General features: G+C 55.2%; 1 protein-coding gene across 2 annotated transcripts in view; it reads left to right on the top strand.

Moving 5' to 3' along the window:
• Window positions 1-21,389, top strand: part of UNC5B (unc-5 netrin receptor B) — an 81,618-nt gene extending 60,229 nt beyond the window's left edge. The window contains exons 2-17 of one of the 2 annotated variants that reach the window (XM_037497236.2): window positions 1,473-1,697; window positions 4,456-4,599; window positions 5,004-5,107; window positions 6,350-6,530; window positions 7,119-7,286; window positions 8,336-8,500; window positions 8,711-8,743; window positions 10,465-10,659; window positions 11,010-11,399; window positions 11,955-12,042; window positions 12,866-13,034; window positions 13,184-13,417; window positions 15,295-15,444; window positions 16,002-16,166; window positions 16,575-16,756; window positions 17,893-21,389. In XM_037497236.2, the coding sequence (XP_037353133.1) occupies window positions 1,473-1,697; window positions 4,456-4,599; window positions 5,004-5,107; window positions 6,350-6,530; window positions 7,119-7,286; window positions 8,336-8,500; window positions 8,711-8,743; window positions 10,465-10,659; window positions 11,010-11,399; window positions 11,955-12,042; window positions 12,866-13,034; window positions 13,184-13,417; window positions 15,295-15,444; window positions 16,002-16,166; window positions 16,575-16,756; window positions 17,893-18,058 (2,759 nt within the window). In that variant the 3' untranslated portion in view covers window positions 18,059-21,389. The remainder of the gene's footprint in view (window positions 1-1,472; window positions 1,698-4,455; window positions 4,600-5,003; window positions 5,108-6,349; window positions 6,531-7,118; window positions 7,287-8,335; window positions 8,501-8,710; window positions 8,744-10,464; window positions 10,660-11,009; window positions 11,400-11,954; window positions 12,043-12,865; window positions 13,035-13,183; window positions 13,418-15,294; window positions 15,445-16,001; window positions 16,167-16,574; window positions 16,757-17,892) is intronic. The other variant, XM_037497238.2, reaches the window with a different exon arrangement.
• Window positions 21,390-25,375: the final 3,986 nt, after the last annotated feature.

Here is a 25,375-nt window from a genome sequence, read left to right as displayed (position 1 = left end):
TAGCGTTCCCTTTGCTCCTCCAGGTCACACCACACACACACACACACACACACACACACACACAGAGCCTGCCTCCCAGAGCCCAGAGCCAGTGACAAGCTAGGCATTTTCTCAGAGCTCTGGAAGCCCCTGCCCCAATCTTAGCAAGACTTTGTATCCCGGGAGAGACAACAGAACTTGGGCTTGTTGGGCTCATTGCCTTCATTCTGCTCTTGGAAAACCAAGTGTGCCCTAGGCATCTCTTCCCTAGGGCCCAGGATGTCCCCATTAAGGCCTCCTGGAATGGGGGTTTCATGGTGGGGGTTGTGTAAACAAATGCATGATCCCAGGGACCAGGCAGGCCTGCTGGGACTCCAGCCGCTCTGGTAACCAGCCAGGGTGTTGGGGCAGCAGCAGGAGTGCTGGCTGGGGCGGGGCTGGCTAGATAGGTGTGCCTTGCAGCTGAATTCTGTTTCCTTTGGAGCATTTAGGAGGGAGGATGAGCCCCCCACCGCTTGTCCCCAGCCACCTGATTACTCTATGTTTGGCATATGGATAGCCGATTTTCCTAAGTGGCTTGCAAACCAATAGCCTGGCCGGCCTGGTTTCCCTCCCTCTTAGCGCTGGCGGTGGCCACCCCCTCCCTTCCTGTTTGTCTCACCTCCTGAGGTGCTGTTCTTTCCAGGGAGGCGGAGGGCCAGGCTTTCCACTCAGCCCCCTTTGGGGAGGAGATTGCAGAGAGCCTGGCCTCCCTGCGTTCCCAGCCTCTGAAGTTTCCTCATCCGTATGGAGGAGGGTGTGGATTTGGCTGAGTCTAGAAAGGCTGAGGGGTGGGTCAGAGCTACAGAACAGAGGCGAGGAGGTGCTGGTAGAGGTGGCTAGGAAAGGGGTCTCTCCCTCCTCTGTGTAGTGGTCTGTCTGGGGCTTCTTGAGGAGAAGGTCTAGAGGGGGATGGGAAAGGTAGTGTGCCAGCTAGGGGAGTTGCTGCCCAGTGCCACTACCCCTCCTCACTCCACTCCCCTCACCCCACCCCATACCCCTGCGGGCCTGGCTTGGCTCCCTCTGTCCATCAGCCTGACTGGCTAGGGCTGTAAAGGGCAGCCATGGCTTCAGGGCAGAGCTGGCCTGGTTTGAGCTCCCGCCCGGGCCCCATTTCCAGCCCTTCCTTACTGTGGCTTCACCACAGGAAACTGGAGGGAGCTGGGCGGGGTGTGCATGGATGTTGAGGTGGGCCAGGGATGTCTTTGCACCATCTAGGCCCCCCTGATTGCTCCATCTGTGAGAAGCAGAATCCCACAGTACTGCAGCCTCTTCAAAGCAGGGTGGGCCAGGGAAACTGAGGTCCCAAGAGAGCCAAGCCTGGCCAGGTCACAGTGGGTAACTCCCTCCACCTCTCTGCCCCTCTGCCTTCCCTACCCTCTCTCTCAGCATGGGCCCCCCTGCAGTGGGGTGGGGTGCCACACTCTCAGCCTCACAGAATCCTCCCTCCACAGGCACTGATTCTGGCAGTGAGGTGCTCCCTGACTCCTTCCCGTCAGCGCCAGCAGAGCCGCTGCCCCACTTCCTCCAGGAGCCACAGGATGCCTACATTGTGAAGAACAAGCCAGTGGAGCTGCGCTGCCGCGCCTTCCCGGCCACACAGATCTACTTCAAGTGCAACGGCGAGTGGGTCAGCCAGAACGACCACGTCACGCAGGAGGGTCTGGACGAGGCCACCGGTGAGTCCCCCCACAAACCCCCAGGACTCCCGAGGTGCAGGGGTGGGGGGGCTTGGGTCTGGCTCTGCCTTGGGCTCTGTATAAGACTTTACACAGCACAGTGCCCTTCCGGGCCTCAGTTTCCCCTCTGGATCAGTAATTCCCCAGATGTTAGACACACATCACAGGCTGACTCTGGTGACCAAGTTAACTACCATGAACCCCTTTCTGATGCTCCCTTTCCTGGCTTCTTTCCATCCTGCTTACTGGAGGTGGGGAGGGAGAGAGGAGTACATGCACATGCACACGCACATGCCTGCTGTGCTCTCAGATTAGGAGGGGGCTCAAAGCCCTTTTATGCCCCTTGCCCTCCCAAACCCCAGATCATTCTGAGCTTTCTGTGTGTGGAAAGTAATACTGTTGAATGTTCACAATCATGATACAGCTCTTTTGTAGAAATTGATTTAGGTTAAAAAAGGTTCAAAGTAAGTAAATCATCATGTGGGTGGTGCTACAATGTACCCCAAATCCTGAGAGGAAAAAGAAGAGTGGGAATGGGTCAGGCCCTCCCTTTCCAGGCTCCTCATGCGTCCCAGAAACTTGCTGCCCTGTGGTGCCCCTCAGGCTAAGAGGCCTCTGCTGTCCCCAGGCCCCTGTGGCAGGTGCCTCAGGGTGGAAAGCCTCTCCCAGGGCTCAGGATGGAGGGGGCATCAAGCTGTGGGTCACCTTCAGGCAGCAGGCCTTTAGGCAGCCCCAGCCAACCCCAAGCTCAAGGTGGCCCCTGCACTGCCTTGGCTTCTGTCTCGTTTTTACTGTCTCCTTTTGGGTCCTTTCTTCTTCTCAGCCTTGCCTTCCTTCTGTCTCTCACTCCTCTTCCTCGATTCTCCTACCCCTCCCTGTCCTTCCTCCCCTCCCCCAGCCTATATCAGGGTTAGCTGTGTGGAGCTGGACAGAGCAGAGGGACAGTGTGCCCTGCCGTGATCCCTCTCACACCTGGTGATTATTGGTAATGGTGACAACAAGGCTCTTCTCCCTGCTACCAGGCATACAAGCCCAGCCAGCCCTAGAAATTGGGGCACCGTTGTCCCCGTTAGCTGGAAAGAATGGACAATGGTCCTGAGGCTGCTATCTTGGCAGCAGTGTGGCTGATTCCTGCCCTGGCCCTCCCTGGCTCTGCCTGAGGCCCACGACACAGAGGATGGCAGCAGTGGGCCAGGAAAGGCAGGTCAGGCCCACATACCAGTGCTTCTGCCCTGGGCCAAGCCCGAGTCCCAGGTGGCCACTTCGAGTGGCCCCCAATCCCAGCAGCCTCCTCCCTCCTTGTGTTCCCTGGCACCAAGCCCCAAGCTCCACTCCTGTGTAGAGCCCTCACCATCAGGAGGGGGCTCTCAACTGTCTGGGCTCCAGTGTAAAGACCCCTTTCCCCCCACAATACAGAAGAGGTAAGGCGATCACCCACTGGGAGAGGGCCAGAGAGGGTTAGGGCAAGACCCCAGAGAGCAGACCTCAGTTCTGCTGACAACTTAATATGGGAATTTGGGCCCACCACCTACCTTCTCTGAACCTCAGTTTCTCCAAATATAAAAGAAAGAGGCTAGATGAGATACAGATGACCTGCCAGCATTGATATGTGTCCAACCTGGGCTGGGTGCTGTGGCAGAGTCATTCTGTGACTCATTTAGAGTTACCCTGAGTCTTTTAACAAGGGAACTGAGTAAGGCTCAGAGAGGCTAAGTAACTTAACAAAAGTCACACAGCTGGGTGAAGCCAAGAGTCAAACCTGCCCATCTATCCAGTCCTACATTTAACCACAGGCCACAGACCACTATATGCACAGTCGATAGTCCTGTCCTCAGAATAGTCCTGCTTCTCAGAGACCATGGTGTCCTATCCAGGTGGGTTCATCCCTTTCCTGACTGTAGGAAACTGTCGAGGGAGGGTTGGCAGAAGACTAGGTGACACCCCCCCCCCCAACTCTGGACTGGGCGGGTGGATCCAATCATCCAGACCTGGCAGAGAGCCATGGAGAAGCCAGGGGCTCCCAGGAAGAGGAGCCTCCCCCCAGCTCTAGCCCCACAGGCTCTCTTCAGCTATTTTGGAGTATCTATTCTGTACCAGTCCCTGAACCACAGCAGATGATGGGGTAAAATCCACCTCACTCTCCTGCACTGGGCGTCTGTAGAAAATAACACAGATAACAGTTGGTGTTGTGGGAAATTAGGCCAGGCAGGGGAGAGCAAAGCCAACAGACCAGGTCCAGTGTAGAGGAAGGAGTGCTGAGCAGTACTCTGAGAGCTGGAGGATGTAAGGCCCAGCCTGAAGCTGACAGTGACCAGGAGGACACGGAGGAGGGTTGCCAGCAGGGCACTACATGTACAAAGGCCTAGAGACCAGAAGGGCCCAGGGACCATGAGAGACCAGAGGCACCCAATGAAGCTGCAGTGGCTAGATTCTGGAGAGACTGGAGGCTACATGGAGAACCTGGGTCTTCGTGTTGAGAGGGGTATGACTTGCCATTTTGTGCACTTTGAGAGCACACACTGGCTGCAGGTGGATTGGATGGGGGACAGAGAGCTGGCTTCAGCCATGGCAATGTCCAGATGGTGACTTGGGCTAGCGTGGAGACAGAGGAGAGATAAATGGAAATGAGAAGCACTTGGCAGAACCGCCAACAGGACTCAGGGGACAGGGGAAGTGGGAGAGAGCGATGTCACAGTGCCCTGTCCCTGGCTTGTCCTCAGACCCTCAGACCTGCCTCTGACCATGCCTCTCTCCACAGGCCTGCGAGTGCGAGAGGTGCAGATTGAGGTGTCCCGGCAGCAGGTGGAAGAGCTGTTTGGCCTGGAGGATTATTGGTGCCAGTGCGTGGCCTGGAGCTCCGCAGGCACCACCAAGAGTCGACGGGCTTACGTCCGCATCGCATGTACGCATCCCTGACACCCCCACCTGTTGCCCTGGACCACCTGTGACCCCAGGATTTCTACCGCTTATTGGGCTCCCACCTGTGCTGGACGCAGCACTTTTTCATCTACTTCTGTATGAGATAGCTGCCAGCTGCCTTCCAATCCTGACTCACCAAGTGCTTAGGGCGACCAAGGCAGGGAGGGAACTATATCCCTCACAGAACCCAGCCCATTCCACTTGGTGAGACTCCCACTTTGGGAAGAGAAAATTCCCCCGGTAAAGACCAGGTGTTCCCCCATAAATGATCCGTTGGTGTGTACTGCCACCTAGTGGCTAGACTGGGGCACTTCAGGCTTCCCCTCTTCTATGCGGCCTCCTCCCTACTGCACCTGACTGCCTGTACCCTCCTCTCTCTTTACCCAGACTTGCGCAAGAACTTTGATCAGGAGCCTCTGGGCAAGGAAGTGCCCCTGGACCATGAAGTTCTCCTGCAGTGCCGCCCACCAGAGGGGGTGCCTGTGGCTGAGGTGAGTGGGGTTCACCAGGAATGCTGGGCAAGGCAGGGACCTGCCAGGCATGGTGAGACATGATGCCTCAGCCTCCCAGAACCTTGCCCATTTCACAGATGGGCTATCAAGGCCTGAGAAAGAGAAGGGAACTGCCTCCCTGAAGAACTCAGCACATGCCAGACCCCAACTGGGCAGCTCACAAACGTAACCCCACAGGCTGCCAACAGGCTGGGGCAGAAGCCCCCAGGTCTCCTTGGGCTCAGTCTATTGCAGAGGAAGAGCCCTGAGCATACACACTTTCTCCTCCTGCCCCACCAGAACCCATGACCCCAGCTTTTGGGATGCCGAAAGGTGTATACTCATCCCAAAAACTGACCACCTCTTCCCTTTGCCACATAACATTTGGCTCCCTAGGCAGCGCTCACCTGTCCCTCTCACCTTTCCCGCCTACTCTCCGTCCACCGTAGTCAAGGTCAGAGCATGTCTCAGCCTCACTGTCGGGAGCTCTAGTAGAATAGGAGTTGGAGGCAGATCTTGTACTTCTACCTCTATCTCAGCCCCATGGAACCTCAGAATCTTGCTCTGGTCACTTAGCCTCCTCCCCATCGTATCTTCATGCAGTAAATGGGCCCAGACAGATGCCCTAGGTGGGAGCTACCGCCCATTGATCTCCCACCTGTCCTGGACACTCAGCACACTGTCTTCACAGCACCCCTGCAGGGTGGGTGTCGGCATCCCATGATGCCATGGGGAGATGGCGCCGGGCAGGGCGACCCAGCTCATGGCAGAGCTGGGACTTGACCCTGGTCTGCCAGACACAGGGACCATGTTTGCCTGCCAGGACTCTAACCCTGGCTAAGGGTGTCAGTTAGAGGAGATGCTGACGTAGGTCTTTCTGTGCTACTAGCTTATTTAGTAATTACTGCAAGCCAAGTGCTGTCCTCCACACTTTGCTTAGTCCTCACAATAGCCCTGTGGGGTAAATGCTGTTCAAGTCCATCTTTCAGTTTTTAAAACTGAGGCTCTGGTCTAAGCCCCTTCCCCAGGCTGCCCAGTAGTTGGGTGGCCATGTTAACCCTGTTAGGTGTCCTGCATAGTGCTTTGCTCTGCCTCACTGTGTCACCACTGTGCAGTGGACTTGGATAGATTGGACTGCTTTTCTGTTGATGGTCTGACCTCCCTGCCACTCCAGAGAGGGCCCATTCCCCAGGAGGCAGGTGTGCAGGCACCAGTCCTCACCCCCTAACCCCACTCCCACAGGTGGAATGGCTCAAGAATGAGGATGTCATCGACCCAACCCACGACACCAACTTCCTACTCACCATCGACCACAACCTCATTATCCGTCAGGCTCGCCTGTCGGACACGGCCAACTACACCTGCGTGGCCAAGAACATCGTGGCCAAGCGCCGCAGCACCACAGCCACAGTCATCGTCTATGGTATGGGCTTGGAGCAGGGGGAGGGCTCCTGGGGTTATATGGCCCACCTGACCCACCCTACCCAGAGGTCGTCTGTGTCCTGACAGAATTAAGGCTACAGCCCAGACCTGTAGGCTGTTCCCTGTCGCCCCTTGCTATGCCCTTCGGTGGGAGGGGCAGAGCCACAGAAAGGGGGGGCCTGTCCCGGGCTCCAGTCCCAGGCTCCCGTCGCTCAGGGTGACCAGACACAGGGGCCATGATTGCCTGCCAGGCCTCTAACCCTGGCTAAGGGTGTCAGTTAGAGGAGATGCTGATGTAGGTCTTTCTGTGCTACTAGCTTATTTAGTGAGTGTCAGCCCCTCCAGGCCTTCATTTACTATTGAACAATGGGGAGGGCCATAAATAATGACCTCTGGATCCCCCACAACCCTGGCGATGGCCGCCCCGGCCTCCCCTCTGGCATCTGAGTCCCCAGACTGGCAGGCAGGAAGGTCTCACTAGGAAGGGCCAGGCCTCTGTGGAGGGGCCTCATCAGGAATCAGGGATGTGCTTTGGAAGGCCCAAGGGTCCCAAACCAGGTCAACCGGATGACTGCTGCTGCCCCCACAGTGAACGGCGGCTGGTCCAGCTGGGCAGAGTGGTCACCCTGCTCCAACCGCTGTGGCCGCGGCTGGCAGAAGCGCACGCGGACTTGCACCAACCCTGCCCCACTCAACGGAGGAGCCTTCTGCGATGGCCAGGCCTTCCAGAAGACCGCCTGCACTACTGTGTGCCCAGGTAAGGCCCTGTCAGGTGGCACCCTCCCTTCTATGCTGGGGTATCTATCAGAATAGCTGTTCTCTCCCCATCACGGAGAGCAGGTGTTTGACCCAGAGCCCAGGACTGGCTGACCAGGTCCACTAGATGCCACAACCCATGACCTCTTGTTCTACCCTGGGCTGCTTGAGAGACTGACACAGTGGCTCTGAGCCTCAGTCTGAGGGCTGGACTCTTCTGCCCTCCAAGCCCAGGCTTCACGGTGTCAATCCCCAGGCAGGAGCCCTGAGCTGCTGGGGTCAGGGAGCCTGTGCTCCCTCACTTAGCAGTTGGACACACCTTCACCTCCAGCCCTCATCCTGCAGCAGTCTTCTCCTCCCCGCTGCCTCTTACTCTGTCCCGTCTGCTTGTCTGTCCCTGCACATGTGGCTGTGTTTCCGCCCTTTGGCCTCATGTTTGGGTGAGTCGAGTTGTTTGCCCTGGGTTTTGTCTCTGTGTGTCTACCAGTGCCCTGGGCTGCATCTGGGAATGACCGTGGGCATCTATTTGTGTTCCCCCTGGTGATATTTGTTTTTAAAGATTTATTGATTGATTGATGCATAGAAGAACTGGAGTGTAGGCCAGAGGTGAGGGGGTTAGGAGGATTCACCAGAGACAGAGTGGGGAGCAGAACAGGCAGATCTACAGAAATACACTGCTGAGGGGAGCAGCGGGCGAGACAGAAGAGGTCTGCTGTGCCATGTGGGTAGCTCCCTGGCCAGGGATCAAAGTCAGACCACAGAGATGATAGTGCTAAGACTTAACCCCTAGACCACCAGGGAGGGCCCTTTTTGTCCACCTGGTACACTGCATTGCATTGTCATGGAGTTGTGTGAATAGGGCATGGATTTCTGTGTATGGCCTATGTGTGTCTTGGGTTTCTCTTTCCATGCCACAATGTGTGTGTGTGTGGGGTGGGGGGTGTCTGTGTGTGGGTGTGTTCTCGTGTGCAGGTATATTGCTCTGTTCTGCACATACAACCATGTATGTGCATGTGTTTGGTCCATGTGCCGTGTGCTGTGCTCCCACAGTTGATGGAGCCTGGACGGAGTGGAGCAAGTGGTCAGCCTGTAGCACTGAGTGTGCCCACTGGCGCAGCCGTGAGTGCATGGCGCCCCCACCCCAGAACGGAGGCCGAGACTGCAGCGGGACATTGCTGGACTCCAAGAACTGCACCGATGGGCTGTGCATGCAAAGTGAGTTCTTGGGAAGGTGGGGGCTGGGGTAGGGACTCTGCAGCAGGATGAGGGGACACCCCAGGCCAACCATCCCCAGCCCTCAGTGCCTTTGGGGTCTGTGCCTACCTCCCATATCCATCATCTCATCTGTACCATGTCCCTGTCACCCTCTCCCCTACCCTTTCCCTGCACCTGTGTCATTGTCTTTCCCTTTATTTCCCTCGACAGATACGAAAACTCAAAGTGACCCCAAAAGCCACCGTAAGTCCCATTTCATCGCTGTCCTCTTTCCTTTGGGGGAATCCCTGGTTTTCTTGCCTGGTTTTCTAAGGTGTGAGGGGCAGGGCAAGGCAAGGGACAAGGAGAGGTGAAGATGCCCCTCCCCCACTGACCCCCACATTGGACTCCCCAGACCCAACACTTACCACAGTTATGGGCAGACGGGCAGATCCTTAGCTGCAGAAAGGCCCTAGGACACCATCTTGATCCTCCCATTACAGGAGGAGAAACTGACTCTCAGAGGGAAGGGACTCACCCAAGGATCCAGCCAGGATCCGAACCAAAATATTTCATGGCCAAAGCTGGTGCTCTAGCCTGATGCCCTTGTCCACCCCAGTGCCCCTCACTATCCTCCAGCAGCTGAATTGAAACTTCCCATGTTCTCTGGGTCTCCCGCTGCCCTACGTCAGCCCCCAAGGGCCTCATCCTCCAGCCCCCAGGGGCTATACCGAGCTGCAGTAACACCAGAGCAATAAAGCCACTTGAGCAGATTGGCCTGTAGTAATTAAACTACAATTTCCAAGTGATTCTGGAATCATAAAAACAGCAGCGAGACTCCCAGCCAGCTCACTGGGGGGGCCAGGCTGGTGACTGATTAAAGATTATAAATCACCAGGCAAGTGGCCTCCAGTGTCAGGAGAAGCAGAGCTGAGCCCAGGGAGTCAAAGGCCCCAGAGAAGTGGGAATCCAACCCTGAGCGGCCTCCTCTTGCAGTTCTTCTGCGAAGCCCACAAATGAGGGCTGGGCCCAGCAGGTGATGGACACACAGAGCCGAAAGCCAGGCCCTATCTTGCTGTAGGCCGAGTCCGGCACCAGGGCAGTGGTGCTTCAAGGGGTCCAGGCAGGGGAGAGAGAAGATACTTCCTGGAGCCCCCAGAAGAAGCAAGGGGAAGCATGGCCCTCCTGGCTCTGCCTGTGCTGTCCCATACTGGAGCCACTAGCCACATGTGGCAAGTTAAATTTCTGTCTAACTGAGTTGAAATGAAATGCATTTTAGAACTCAGCTCCTCTGCCACATCAGCCACATGTCAGTTGTCCAGGGGCCAAATATGTGGCTAGTGGCTGTCCTGTGGGGCAGCACAGAGATAGACTATTTCCATTGCTGTAGAAAGTTCCACTGGGCAGCCCTCCTTTAGACCCTGCATCTTTATTTCAAGCCGTGCAGCAGCCTGCCCTGCTCCCCACCCAGAGCACCCTCCAGCCCAGCAGCCTGCCTGGGGGAGGGATGCATAGCCATGGTTTGCCTCCCTTATTCCCTCCTTCACCTGCTCTCCATCCCATCGCCATGCTTCTCATTCCTCCTACTCCCCTCCTGCCCCCTCCCTTCCACTCTACCCTCAGAGCACAGGATGGAAGCAGAGCTCAGAGCAGCCACTTCCAAAGGTTTCTGGGAGCCTGGACCTTTGGTCCTATGGAAACTGCTATGAGCTGTGGTTCTAGGCTTAAATCCCAGCTCCGACAGGACCAACTGTCGCCAGATTCCCTTCACCTCTTCTCACCACCCTGGGAGGGAAGCAGGGCAGGGGAGGTGCAACCATTCTACTTATAGAGACTGATGCTCAGAGGACTTGAGCTCGCCGGCCCATCCTGGCAGGGCTTGGACCGGAACCCGGCTCAGCACCAACCTGTCCCGGGCCCTGCCTCTCCCCAGAGACCCCAAGCCCCAGGGTCCTGTCCCTCACATGGCCCTCCTATCCCCACAGTCCTGGAGGCCTCGGGGGACGTGGCACTGTACGCGGGCCTCGTGGTGTCCATCTTCGTGGTCGTGGCCGTCCTCATGGTGGTGGGGGTAGTGGTGTACCGCCGCAACTGTCGGGACTTCGACACCGACATCACCGACTCCTCTGCCGCCCTCACTGGGGGCTTCCACCCGGTCAACTTCAAGACTGCAAGACCCAGTAAGGATGTGGGACCTCCTGGGGTGGCAGGTGGTGGTAAGGCTCCCACCGGGTCATGGCAGCCAGCCAGCCAGTCATACCAGAGTCGGGGTTCCTGCTCCCTCCCAGGGTTTTCTAGAGTTGGTTCTGAGGACCACTATGTTGGTGAGTATGGATTAGAGAGATGCAGCAAAGGAAAAGGTGGCCCAGGTTGGTGGGTCCCCAAAGCATCCTACAGTGGGTGGCAATTGAACCTTTTGCAACTGGACATATGGGTGAGATTTTGCAACAGGAGGACCCGCGGCAGGAGCAAGGGTAAAACTGGGCCAGTGAGATGCTGCTGGGTCTGACTGGAGCCCCCATCCCTGCAGACAACCCACAGCTCCTGCACCCCACTGCACCTCCGGACCTGACAGCCAGCGCCGGCATCTACCGTGGGCCCGTGTATGCCCTGCAGGACTCAGCTGACAAGATCCCCATGACCAACTCGCCCCTGCTGGATCCCCTGCCCAGTCTCAAGATCAAGGTCTACAACTCTAACACCACTGGCTCTGGGCCTGGCCTTTCTGACGGGGCCGACCTGTTGGGAGTCCTGCCCCCTGGCACGTACCCGGGAGATTATACTCGGGACGCCCACTTCCTGCATCTTCGCAGTGCCAGCCTCGGCTCCCAGCAGCTCCTAGGCCTGCCCCGTGACCCGGGGAGCAGCGTCAGCGGCACGTTCGGCTGCCTGGGCGGAAGGCTCAGCATCCCTGGCACAGGTAGGCCCCTACTCTGCTTGTGTGTCAGCCTGGCTACAGCATGACCTCTCTGGACAGTTCATCACCCACCCCCCAGGGCCTAGGACTCCCTAGCCCCATTTCACAGATTGGGAAAGCGAGGCCGGAGGAAGAGATACAACTATACAGCAGAAGGTCTGGGGTCCATGTCTGTCTGCTTCGCTAGGGCAGGGGAACCTCGGACAAGCCACTCTCTCCATTTAAGTGAGAGAGGTGCCCCCTGTAGGTCAACAAGCCTACAGAGTGACTTCCTGGGCTCTAGCAGCAGGAAGGGCAGGGTGCCCAGCTCCAGTGGCAAAGGCAGCAATCAACAGTTTCCCAATGGCATTCACTGAGCTAGGGCTAGCGCTAGCACTGGTACCTCAGACTCCAGGTGTTTATCTCTACACCCAGTGCAATGCCAGAGACCAGGCTGGCTGTGCTCAGTGGCAAGGCCTCTCCCTGCACCCAGTCCCCAGACTCAAGCTGGGGCCACCTCTCACTCTAAGTTCTTGTACTCCCATCACCCCATCCCTATTGACCTCTCTCTCACCCTAGGGGTGAGCCTGCTGGTACCCAATGGAGCCATCCCCCAGGGCAAGTTCTATGAGATGTACCTCCTTATCAACAAGGCAGAAAACACCCTGTAAGTAGAAGCTCCAGAGAGGGCTGCCTCCTTTTCTCCCATCTGGGGCTCAAATATCACCATCTCTCCTTGTAAGACTGATCCTAAATTCAGATATAGTCTTTTAAGGAAACATGGATAGCTCTAAAAGGCATTTGACAGGCTGGCTACAATGTGACAAAGGACTGGTGTCCTCGTAGGTAGAGGTTTTAGGGATTTCACTAAAAATTAAACATCTCAGTATGAGAATGGGCAAAATGTATTAACAGGTGATTCACATACACTCTTATACCCTGACTCATACAAAGACACACATGCACATACAAATACACACACACACACACACACACACAATGGCCAATAGGTTATAAGAAAGTGTTCAGCCTAATTTGTAGTCAAAGCGATAGTAATTCAGACAGCCATGAAATATTGGGAGATGATTTTGCTTTGTGAATTTGCAGATTTTTCTCCAATGCTAACACCTTCCTATTGGCAAGCATGCAGGAACACGGCCCTCCCGTGGCATGCTGGTGCGAACACAGATTGGTACCAACTTTCAGAAGGCAGCTCAATGACACCTATCAAAAATAGTCCAAGAGTGCAGAACCTTTAAAAATGAAAGCAAAGATTTAGTGGTGAGACTGTTACAATGTAAAGTAAAAATTTGGAAAGTCTCAAGGTCTAAGCCACTTTTCTACCTCTCCTTAAACCCCTGATCCTGGGCTGGATGCCTGCCCTCCACCAGCCTGAGAGCAGAGCAGAGGTGGGAGACGGCCAGAGCTGGACCCTTGCTGAGCTTCAGCCTCCCCTCACTGCCTCCCTCCTGCCCTCTGCCCTGCCCCAGCCCGCTTTCAGAAGGGACCCAGACAGTATTGAGCCCCGCAGTGACCTGCGGGCCCACGGGCCTCCTGCTGTGCCGCCCCGTCATCCTCACGGTGCCCCACTGTGCCGAAGTCAATGCCGGTGACTGGATCTTCCAGCTCAAGACCCAGGCCCATCAGGGCCACTGGGAGGTGAGGAGCCCTGGCTGGGCGAGCCAGCTCGCTGAACTCCCAGGGACTCGGGAGGGAACCAAAGCCCTTTTCCTCCTGGCCCAGCCTGGACGGACCCTTCTAGGACCTTGGCTGTTTCCCATCTGCTTCACCCCACTCCCACTCTGCAGGAGGTGGTGACCCTGGACGAGGAGACCCTGAACACCCCCTGCTACTGCCAGCTAGAGGCCAGGTCCTGCCATATTCTGTTGGACCAACTGGGCACCTATGTGTTCACGGGTGAGTCCTATTCCCGCTCGGCAGTCAAGCGGCTCCAGCTGGCCATCTTCGCCCCCGCTCTCTGCACCTCCCTGGAGTACAGCCTCAGGGTCTACTGTCTGGAGGACACGCCCGCAGCACTAAAGGTAAGGCCCAGCCACAGGTACTCAGACACTGTGGGTGCATCCCCTCAGCCCTTGCCAACCAGCTGCATAGTGCCTGCCAGTATCCCCTTCCTCAGGATCATGGTACCTTCCAGGCACCCCTCTACCTCCATCAGCCTCATCCGCTCGTTCCTCAAGTGCTGGAAGGGCATCAGACCCTTGAGATAAAGAGATGTCCTCGCCAAGTCCCAGCCTAGAGGGGGAAACAGATGGGGTGTCACTGACAGAGGGCTAAGGGAGCACCATACTGGGAGGGGTGGCAGGGCCTGGGTTGTTGGGAAGGGGGTCTGAGAAGACTTCACAGCAGAGCTAACCTTAGACCTGTGCTCTGACCGACAAATGGGAGTTCCGGGCTGAGAAGGGGAAGGGGCATTCCAGGAGATCGCAGCTCATACTCAGGCAGGTGTGTCCTTCCTTGTGAACAGGCGCGCAAAGGATATGAGTGAGTGAGGAGAATTGGGTGGGCTCAGCTTCCCAATAACTTGGCAGCCATGCCAAGGAATTTGGAACCTGTCCAGTGGGAAGGCGCACAGACCTGGAGACCTGTTCACAGGTGCTCTTTGAGCTGTGGCTACACTGCCAGGGTGGGTAGATGAGAGGCAACTGGATCCTGTGCCAGGATGGGTAGATGAGCGGCAACTGGACCCTGAGCTTCCTGGGCAACAGGCAGTGTCCATGGCGAGGAGCAGAGGAGCAAGGGCTGGACTGTTTTGTTGGTGGAATAGACATAACCAGTGACTGATGAGATGGGCGGGGGAGCAAGAGGAGCCGGAGCCCACAGCCAGGCTTCTGGTGTATGCTAACGACCCGACAGCACCCCTAAGTGGGGCTGTGCCAATGAAGGGTGGTCTGGTGCAGGGAGGGAAGGAACTCAAAGGGACCAGAGTTTGCCACCTGATGATGGCAGGTGTGGAGTCCTGTGTTCGTACCACTCAGTCCACTGTCCCCTCCGCCTCAAAGTCCTAGTCCATTCTTCCACCCTGTGCCTAGCGCCCCAGTCTCATCTGGACTCATCTGGAATTAGGAAGAGCATAAACCCTTGGCTCTGTTTAAACTTCCCTTTCCTGTCTCTATCCTTCCATTCACCTCTCCACGAAGCTTCGTGGTCCTCTCCCAGAGTGCCTTGCCTCCTCCACCGCGGTCTGTGATGCCTTTCTGCAACTTTGTCTCCCAGTCTCATGCCACTTGGCTCAAACTCCAGGCTGCAGACTGATGCAACTTAGGTGAAAAGGCCTCCAGGGAGGGTGAGAGTCCTGCTGAGACCAGGCTCACCTGAAATTCCATGAGGCCCATAATGGGTTGGAGACTCCTGGGAAATGGTCTTGCTGCTTGGATCTCTCAGCCTGAGGGCACTGGCTGATTCTCTAGTTTTGGTCAGAGAAGGGAATTCAGATCAAGAGGGAAGTTGCCATTTTTCAGCTTGATGGAATTCTTTGTTGATTCACTCCCCACCCATCCATCCATTTGTACACTCCTTCGGTCAACAGTCACCTGTTCCTCCAGATATCTTTCCATTTATAATCCGTCTGTACATCCATCTGTCCGTCTCCGTGTATCCAGTCATCTGCCTGTCTATTCATCCACCAATCCATCTATCCATCCAGTCACCTATAAATCCATTCACCCATCCATCTGTCCACTGTATGTTCATTCATCCATCCATTCATCTCCCTATCCTGTGAGCCAGCTGTGAACACTTAGAAATGCCCAGCAGTGTGCTCAGATGAGTTCTTGCCCTTGAGGTGACAGCCTGATTGCATCCGCCTGCCCTCCCTTGCCCCAGCCCCTAAGCTTGCAGCAGGGAAGAGCCCATTGGTCAAGTGTGATGGGCTCCCCTTCCATTGTCCCCCGGCCCTCAGGAGGTGCTAGAGCTGGAGCGGACTCTGGGCGGCTACCTAGTGGAGGAGCCAAAACCTCTGCTGTTTAAGGACAGTTACCATAACCTGCGCCTCTCCCTCCACGACATCCCCCATGCCCACTGGAGGAGCAAGCTGCTGGCCAAGTACCAGGTGAGGCTGGGCCAAGGAGGGGAGGGATGGGGCTGGGAAGAGGGCACACCTGAGGACTGCTCAGGGAAGACCAGTCCCCCTTCCCTAGTCCAATCCCCCTTCCCTCTCTCATTACCCTCTCTGTGTCGCCCTCTCACCCCACTCTCCACACTCCAGGTCATCTTAGGCATATGCTCGCATGCCACAGCCACACCCACACGCAAATATCTGTACACATCATCATCAAACAGGCCTTCCCATCTCTAAGCGTTCACATCTGGGAGACCATACAAACTATCTGATGGTCACATCCCTCTGCCCCCCAATCTGTGTGACACCAGCCCCAGATACCCATGAAAACACACACTGACCATCAGACTGTGCCCACACACTGACCATCAGACTGTGCCTTTCCTGCACACTCCTTTCTTGGAAGGAGCACTGTTGACCGGTTCTTCCTCTGCCCATCTGGGTGGAGAGGCCTGGTCTCTCCCCCCTCCCTGTGGCTGACCCCATTACTGCCTCAAGGGCAGGGTAGACTGTGCTTTTCCTTGACCCTGACCCCCACATCCTCCCAGGAGATCCCCTTCTATCACATCTGGAGTGGCAACCAGAAGGCCCTGCACTGCACCTTCACCCTGGAGAGGCACAGTCTAGCCTCCACAGAGTTCACCTGCAAGATCTGCGTGCGCCAGGTGGAAGGAGAAGGCCAGATATTCCAGCTGCACACTGTGTTGGCGGAGGTAAGGGCTAGAGGACAGACAGCCGTGAGGTTTGCAAACCCCAGACTACCCAGGGGCACAGTGCAAAGCAGTATAAAGAGCTCTGGGTGTAGGTCTAGATCAGGCTTCCTAAGAGCATCGTGTGACCCCAGGCTAGTCACTTCCAGGTGATGAGACTGTGACCCACCTCTTCCTGTGAGCATCAGCCCAGGGAGACATCAACAGGATGCATGCCAGGGCTGGGGTTGGGTACGCCTCTCTGGCCCTCTGGCTGACTGTCCCTGGAAAAAGTCCTTTTGGATTGAGCCGCTGGAGCCTTCCTGGAGAAAGTGGGGAGTGGCCATGGGTTCACAGTCCCCAGGCAGGAAGCCAGAGAAGCAAATGCACAGGGAGTACTCTGCCCCTCACACCATTGCGCTGCCTTTCCAGACGCCCGCTGGCTCCCTGGATGCCCTCTGCTCTGCCCCCAGCAGCTCAGTCACCACCCAGCTGGGACCCTATGCCTTCAAGATCCCGCTCTCCATCCGCCAGAAGATATGCAACAGCCTGGATGCCCCCAATTCTCGGGGCAACGACTGGCGGCTGTTGGCACAGAAGCTCTCCATGGATCGGTGAGTGCAGGCTCAGGTACACCCCACCCGAGCCAGGCACACTCCCCACCTTCTTTTGGACTGAAGGGGTCGTGCCAGCTGGTAGGCTGACCTCTCAGGATCAGATGGCACCAGAGGCAGCAGAGCAGGAGCCCAGGCTTGGACGTGCTAAGTCTGAGAAGCCGCTTCCTGGAGCGTGCTCTGCTCAGATTTTGGTCACTGAGAATCAGATAAAACCCACACCAGCCAGGGTGCACACCTCAGTGCTGCAAGCTCAGGATGGAGCACATGCTCTAGAAATGCTTGCCAAGGGTACAGTGACCCCTGAACAGCGTGACTTAAACCTTGCTGGTCCACTTACCGTGGGTTTTCTGGTGAACGGTGGAAACTTGCCTCAGTGAAAAATACAGTCTGGTGCTGTGAATGTGTTTCCCGTTCCATATGATTTTCTTTCTTGGCTTCCTTTATTGTAAGAACATAGTATGTAATACATGTAACAAACAAAATATGTTATTTAACTGCTTGTGTTACCAGTGAGGCTTCCAGTCAACAGCAGGCCATTAGCAGTTAAGTTTTAGGGAGAGTGAAAAGTTCTATGCGGAGTTTGGACTGCATGGGAGGAATGGCATTCTAACCCCCTGGGTGTTCAAGGGGCAGCTGTATGTCTTAGTGTCAGAAGTTTGCTCGAGAACTTTAAATGCTGGCAAAGCATTTACTAATCCTGCACTGAGCAGAAGTCACCTATGAGACATCTAACTAGAAAGGGGTGGACTTACAAAGACATCCAAGGCTCCCCTTGCTATCAGGGTGTGCATGGGCAAGACCAGACAGGGAACAGGTGGGAGGAAGAGGGGAATGAAGTGCTCGGGGTGCTCGGGTTGGCCGTCTCCCCCAGGGCCCCTGTCTTTTAGCGGCAATAACAATGATAATGAATGATGAGCAAGAAGACAGTTTCCATTTTTGAGTGGAGGAGACTGAGTCTCAGAGAGGTGCAGTGCCTTGCCCAGGGCCACACAGCCTGTAAGCAGAGGATTCAGATCCAGGATTGTGGGGCTCCAAAACCCACAGGCCTCCCTCCTCCTGGTGCTTCCTCCACCCCCAGCTCCGGGAAGGTCTGACGTTCAGGGAACCCAATTCTCTCTTTTTTCCTCAATCAGGTACCTGAACTACTTTGCCACCAAAGCGAGCCCCACAGGTGTGATCCTAGACCTCTGGGAAGCTCTGCAGCAGGATGACGGGGACCTCAACAGCCTGGCCAGTGCCTTGGAGGAGATGGGCAAGAGTGAGATGCTGGTGGCCATGACCACTGACGGGGACTGCTGAGCTGCCCTAGACAGCTGGTAGGGACTGGCAGGAGGCGGGCACAGGGAGGCCCAGGGTGGCCTTCTGCAGGGCAGCGTAGCCTCTGCCTTCTCTGCCAGGTCACAGCCGGAGTCGCCCCTGCCTCCTCCTCCCCTTGCGCAACCCCCACCACAACCAGCCTTAGGAGGCCTGAGTACTCCGCTGTTTCGAGACCCCGTGTTCTCTGTCCCCTGCTGTCTCTCCCGCCTCGCCTCTGTGTGGAAACTGGAATGAGGCTGCAGCCTCCAGAGGCAGGGGAGCAAGGAGGTGGCCCTCCCTCCCCACCTCAGCCCTAGGACTTCTGGGTTCTGTTTGTTCAGTTTCCTTCTTCATTTTCTTCCTCAGTTATTGATTTCTCCTTCCTTCCTCAGCCCCGCTTCTTCTTTCACACTATTTTTCTCTCTGAAGAGTTAAGTACAATTCAGACAGACTGCTTTCTCCCATCCAAAAGCAAAAAGGAAAAGGAAAAAAAAGAAAGAAAGCTTCAGACCGCTAGTAAGGTTCAAAGAAGAAGAAAAACACCAAAACCACAAGGGAAAAGAAAAACCCAGTTTCTTAGGAAACGCAAATGATTTATTATCCAGATATTTGGATAAGTCCTTTTTAAGAAAAAAGAAAAAAAAAAGAAAAACAACACAAAAAAATAGAGAACTCTTTTCTTGGGTGTGGATGAGTGTGGGCACGCTCGTGGTTCTGGCCAGGAGCGTGTGTGCGTGTGTGCGTGCGTGCGTCAGGAGAGAGACTGAGCAGAGTGCACTTGGCTGCTAATGTCTTACACTAAATTCTCGCCAGGCCTGTTTTCCCCAGTTGTACAGGGCAAATGGTTTCAACTGGGTACCTAATTTCCCTCTAAAATCATAAGCAGTCACTGAATGCATAAAGCCAAGGAGACCTGAGGTCTGGAGTGGGGTGGGGGCCTCCCATGGGTCAGCCTGTAAGCTCCTCTGGGCTCCTGGGAATGCAGATTAAAAGAGTCGGGGCGGAAAGTGTGGGTGGGCCAGCTGTGAGCCAGGGAGAATGTTTCCAGTGCCACATCTGGGGGCTCTGGAGAGAGGGTGTGGCATAGAAGAGGGGCCCTAGCAGAGAATGTGGGAGATGAGACTCCCACATTCAGCAGCTGCCTCCAGCCAGGTGGCTAGAGCAGGTTGGCATCCTCTAGAAGCCCAGGAACCTGGCTATTCCCAGCTCAGTTTCTCCTGCAAAACAGAAGGGATGCATCCGAGGGCCTCCCTAGCTGCAGAAGCCCGAGCTCCTGGGCCTCGGTACTGCTCCTAGGAGCATGTTAGCAGTCAGCCCTGCGGCGTGGGAGGCTGCGAGGCTGGGTGGCCTGGCTGTGCTTTACACGCCAGCTCAGAGTGGAAGAGGAAGGGTGGAGGGCTATTTTCCCACCTCTGATCTCCACAGGCACCTCCCTTCAGCCCTCATCTCACCCTCCCTTTGCAGTCTAAGTGACCCTGAAGGAAACCAAACAGGCAGGGTTGCCAGAGTGGAGGGATTGACACCCCTCACCAGCCTGTCCCAGAATGTACCTGGGGTCAGCAGGGTCTCTTTTAGGCTAACTGGCCATGCTGGGGCCAGGACCCCAAGCTGGCATGGAGGCCCCATCAAAGGCCTCTCCTTGGCACCCAGGACAAAGCAAATGCCAGTTCCCCCTGACAACTCTGGGCACTGACCCCAGGACTTGCCCCAGCAGGTCTCCAAGCAGCCGCTCAGGGGGACCCGCCTGGGCACATCCAGGCCTTTGAAAGCCTGGTCTCCTGGAAGGAAAGCAGGTTTTAGGACTGCAGTCCCAGCTAGCATCCTGGTTTACCTGTCCTAGACTTGAGGGTTTATGGGGTTTCTCACATCCACTCATCCCCCTGGGGTGTGGGCTGGCTGTGAGCAAACAAGGACCTGTTTAAAGGTTTGAGAGAGGATCCCTTTTGTGAGGGCTGCTATGCTGGATGAGACGAAGCCTTCACCCCAGGCTTCAGGCCCTGTGGCTAGCCTCCCTAGTCACTCCTAACAGGAGCCTTGTAGGCCTGTGCAGTATAGCATGGCTTAGAGGCAGCCTGGAGTCCAAAGACCAGCACTCAAGCTCCAACTTTGCCATTAAACTGCTGTGTGACCCCTCGGCATGTGATTGCTTTCTCTGGGCCCCGTAGCTGCTGTCCAAAGCCCTTTGGGTAATGACATGCTTTGATTTTAGTCTTCTGATGGAACCCTAGTGAGCAGAAATTGACCATGGCCTGTCATGCCCTTCTCCTGCCCTTTCCTGCCCTCCCCTGCCCTGCTCTCAAAAGCCTGCTCACTCCAGCACCCTGGAGGGGCCTCTGGGTGGATGAGGTCAGGCCAGTCACTCATGTGCCATTTCTAATCTGATCTTCAAAAACTGTGTACCAGGGCCTGGAGCACAGAAAAAATTGGCAGGAGCCTTCTGGGAGGGTTCAAACTGCCCAGCTTTATAGGAAGGCTGGGAAAGGATTTGCTGGCTCCATCAATTTGCTGAGTCTCCTGTGACTACACCCCCTCTCTGCCTGCCTCAGGGTGAGAGTGAGATTTCTCTTATTTGGGTCCAAGAGGCAGCCCCACATGGCCCAGGTGCCTTGAGAGCTGCAGATCAGGTGCTGGAGCCGGGCCTGCAGGGCCCTCGAATGGGCGTTCCGTCTCTCCTCTCCAGGGTGTGTTTGCACATGGTGCATGTGCATGTGCCCTGTGTGTGTGCTTTTATCCACAGGCACATCAGGGTGCACCCCCTTGTGTGTGTGTGTGTTGTTTGTGTGTGTGTGCTTTCCTCACGTCCCAAGCTTGGACGCCTAGAGGTTGGCGGGTCTGTGTTCTGCCCTCTCTGAGTCCACAGGGTCAGTCGGTGTATCTTCTACGTGCCTCTCCCTCTGCCTTCTCTCGAAGTGCCCCTGGCTCCAGAGCTCCGGGGCAGGGGTCCTCATGAGGACTCGGAGGACCCTCCCCATCTCCTGGATGATCCAGGGCTCTCTCGTCCCCTCCCCCAGCCCCAGGCAGCTGAGCCAGTTCCCTCGGCAGGCCCTCTGAAGGGAGGTGACCAGGAACTTGAGTGCAGGGAGCAGCTCTCCTAGGGACAAAGGGCTGGATCCCCTGCCTGGGCCACGGACATCATTATATGTTCAGGGGAGGGGGTGTTTGGGGTTCCAGGGATGACCCCAATCCCACCTCTGTTTATTCTGTAAACGACAACCTGTAAATAACGTTTAGCATTCCTCTTGTAACAAAATTAATTTTTATGAAATAAATTATATTTCCTAGTCTAATAAAAAAAAAAATCCAGGTTGTATTCTGCTGTCTTCGTGACTGTCTTTCTAAGTAAGAGTAATTAGGAAATGACCTTCCTGCTTTCCTCAAAATTTGTGAGTTTGAAGGGGTAGCCACGGTCAGAACTCAGTCAGCTCAAGCTCAACTGTCTCTTTCAGAAGGGAAAATTGGCTCAGAGAAGGACAAGAACTTGCCTGTGGTCACACAGCAAGGTAGAGCCCATTCTGGCTCTGGGTCCCCGTCCCTGCTCCCTGAATCAGTGCCCTCAGTGCATTAGTGTTCATATGTTCAGGGGACAGCCCTTTGTGCCTGCCAGTGCCCTCTCAGCTATCCCGGCAGCGCGGGGGGCTGGCTCAGCCAACACCTTCCTTGCTAGGAGTTGAGTGGGGGCAAAGACAAAGATGAAGCCCCGATGTTCCTGTCTGCCTGTGAGAACATCAGAAGGGTGTATCCAGGCTGAGGCTGAGGTTAGTTCAGTGCACAGCCCACCCCTGGGACAAACAGTAGCGTGCAGGCAGGCTGGGATCGCGTGACTTTGAGCGCACGCTGTCACGCAGGCTGGGTGGGTAAAGGCACTGGACGGGCACCACATGTAAGGGAGGGTGGGGCTCTTCCCACGTAATCAAATTACACAGATGTGTGTGTTTACTGGGAGTGTTTCCAGCAGATGGCGCTGAAGGGTCTTGTTTCAATAAAAGCAACATACTGGGTCCTAATTTGCCCACAGAATGAAGTATCTTGAGGGGGTGTTTTTCCTCTAATTTGCACGAAGGTGCAATAGGACCACAGTGGTCCTGTTTCAGGGGGCCTCCTCTGCCCTAAGGATCCCAGACCTGGGACCAGTATTTCCCAGCTTCCTCTGCCTGCTCTGTGAGTCCATTCTGTGGTCTCTTGGGCCCAGTCCTAGAAAGGCATGATGTCCATCCTGAGCACATTAAAGGCTAACATTCCGTGTGGTTTGGCCGTGGAACCCTCTTTTGATCCTCTCATGCCTTGAAGGATTTAGTTTCTACAGATACTCCAAGCTGTGACTTTCAGGGACCTGTGGCTCTGAGGTGTGTGCCAAGTAATGCCTGGCAGTGTCCCTGGGGTAGGATTTACCTGTGGGCTACCGCTTCTGGGAGCTCATCACCCAGTAAAGGAGGCAGGCCAGGCAAGGCACATTTGCACACATGTACACAGACCCACCAGCTCAGGTTGCCTTTGTTTGCCGAGGGCTCAAATTATCCCAGTTGCCACATTCCTCTGCGTGTGTGTGTGTGTGTGCGTGCGCGCGCGTGTGTAGGGAAAGGGGTGTGGCAACTAGGAGGGGTGAGGCAGATTCAGTGTGGGACAGTTATTTCATCCAAGTAGCTCCATAGGCAGGAAGTTTGGGGTTGCCCCAGAAGTCAAGGCTACCCACTTAACTGCCTTACCCTCTACCCAGCATCCAAGCAGAAGGGCTCCTCCTTGCCACCTGTCCTTTGGTGGGGTACAAGGAATTCTGACCTGGGAAGCAGGGGTTCTTGTGTTCTAGTTCTGGTGCCGTGTAATTCACTCAGCCCCCTCAGCCTGTTTCTCCTCCCATGAAGTATGGGGCCTAGACCCTTTGCTCTGTAGGGACTCTGGTTGGCATAGTTCTGTTACTTAGGGTGTTTTGTTTCTCCGCAGAAGTGTGACAGCCCCCCTCCCTGGACCCTTCTCTGTCACATTCCCAAGGGGGGTTGAGGAAAAACCAGGACTCAGCAGAAGAGGGGCTGGCTCTGACCCCATGACCAAGGGACTGCCCAGTGAGGTGACAAAGCTGGCCCACATGGCCAGGCAGCCCACCAGCCTCAGGTCACCCACTGCCGCCCATGCTTGAAGGGTTGGCGGGGCAGCGGGCAGCCAGCTTTCCCTCCTCCGCTAGGGGCCATGGGAAGAGAAATCCATTCTGCCCCAACCGCTGGAGGTCAACAAGAAGACTTCATCTTGTTCCGCTCAGCAAATTGTTAAAAAATATTTGTCCATACTTGACTGTGGCTTAGAAAAATTCAAAAGATAGAAAAGACAAGGTAAAAAGAGTAGCTTCCGCGCTCTCTTTCCCTCCCCTGAGCCAGATGAAGACCCAGAAAGGCACTCATTACATCTCTTCTATGTCCTCTCAGGAAGATCTCTGCATATACAAACATGTACTTGCTCATGTAAATATTTAAATATAATGGATTTGATCCAAGAGTCTCAACCCCTCGAGGCAGAAATATAAAATAGTTTAATTTTTTCCAATAAGTGCTTGAAAATTCATTTTGTCAACACCAGCTTCCCCACTGGAGAGCAGCTCCCTTAACGACGTCTCTACGGAGGTCCCTAACTTTCCCCACTCTTGCTATTATTAAGACAGTTTCATTTTGGTTACTAAGGCTCAGCCCATTCATCTTAGAACTCCATCCTTAAAGCCCTCCTTGGGTCTCTGAGCTGGCCCCCCGGGGCGTGCGACTGCCTGCTCCCCAACCTCCCGCTGCTGCCCTCTCTTCCCTGTCTCAGCCAATGACTCCCGGCTCCCAACGACAAGAAGTCGCCCTCTTCTAAGCTCTTTCCTTTGGAGCGCAAAGCTACCATCAAACCGACTCCCACCTCCTTCACGGGGCACAATTCTCACATCAAGTCTTCTTAGAATGGGCACTGGAGTGTCAAATGAACTTCTCAACCATAATCCCAGCCTAGGCACACATTCCAAGGACAGGAGGAGTTTGAGATTAGAAACTCCCAAGTCCTGATTTCTCAAAACACACATTGGTCTGGCAGGGAATGGGGTTCCATGCTTGCTGTTCTACAGCTCATGCAGCACATTGTGGGGCCCCTCCTTGGTACAGGGCTGGGCAGCACACACCAGAGCCAGTCGTCTGGAGGGGAGTAGAGAAACAAATGGGGACGGGGGCATGGAAGTTCAGAGAAACCCTGGTGAAGCCTGGGGTTCCAGAGAGGCTTTCTGGAAGAGACCCTATTTTAGAATTTTGGAGTTGCATCCCCTGAGACATAACTTTTTAATTATGCAAAAAAAGAGAGGCTTTTTAGGCAAAATTTTGCAGCAACTTTCTTTTATGAAACTTCTAAGAGAAGGTAGCTCCATAGGAAGTTGTAATTTCAGGTTCACACAGATCTGCTCCTTGACCTTGGGATGGACTCACAGAATGCTGGGCCTCAGGGCTTTGTAGGCCAAGGATCAGAAGCAAAGGACTCCAGGATCCAGGCTTCTCAGTCAGGTAGATAAGAGAAGCATCCACATCAACACTTCAGAGACATGTGCCCTCTCAGCTGTTTTTTGAAACATAAGTCTGTCTCAGCACACCATTTACTTCCTATTCTTGCTAGCTTTTTGGGTAAAACAGGAGGTTTTATGTGTGGTGAAATGCCCTTGGCCTCAGTGCAAAAAAGGGCAATAGGGAGAAATGGAGACTGTGGCTAACTGGAGACCCTTGAAGTCCACCAGAAGGGAGTGGCCCTCATTGGAGCTTAGATGTGTGGTTGCCAGGCAGACATGTGTTCCCAGGGTTGCTTGCTCTAGCCTCTTGCTTTTAGAAACCAGAAATCAGGTCCATTTGTAACTGTTGGCTCAATTTTTTAAAAAACAGTAATTAGGCCAAACAAGACCCACCCTGTTTATGATCTGCTGTGCAATGCAGAGCCATGGAAAGGTTTTGAAACAGGGAGGGTCAGGGTCAGAGGTGCTCTGGTTCGGGGGTTCACTAGCTGGCACAGGGTCCTGTGTCCCTAGCCCTCTATACAGACAGCCAACATGTCCCTGCTTGGCCACTGCTGTCCCCTGGTTACATCAGAGGAACAGTGGCACCTGCCCCAGCTCCCCTCCCACATCCCTTCATGGGATGGTGGCCTTGGCTGGTCTTCCTCCCAGGAGCCTTTCTTCCCTGATGAAACCCAGGGCAGGCTTAGCTGCCAGGCCCACAAGTCCCAGCAATTCCCCTAATGCCAGGTGCCCAGGGACAGGTGGCCAGTACTCAAACCAGTAAATACTGTGATTACCCAAGGTGGTTACACTAGGCCGAGCCACTCCTG

The sequence above is a fragment of the Talpa occidentalis genome, unplaced genomic scaffold (genome assembly GCF_014898055.3).
Source record: "Talpa occidentalis isolate TD23 unplaced genomic scaffold, MPIMG_talOcc4v2.1 talOcc4.8, whole genome shotgun sequence".
NCBI lineage: Eukaryota > Metazoa > Chordata > Mammalia > Eulipotyphla > Talpidae > Talpa > Talpa occidentalis.
The sequence above is the reverse complement of the archived record's forward strand: the minus strand, read 5'-3'. Positions and strand labels throughout refer to the sequence as shown.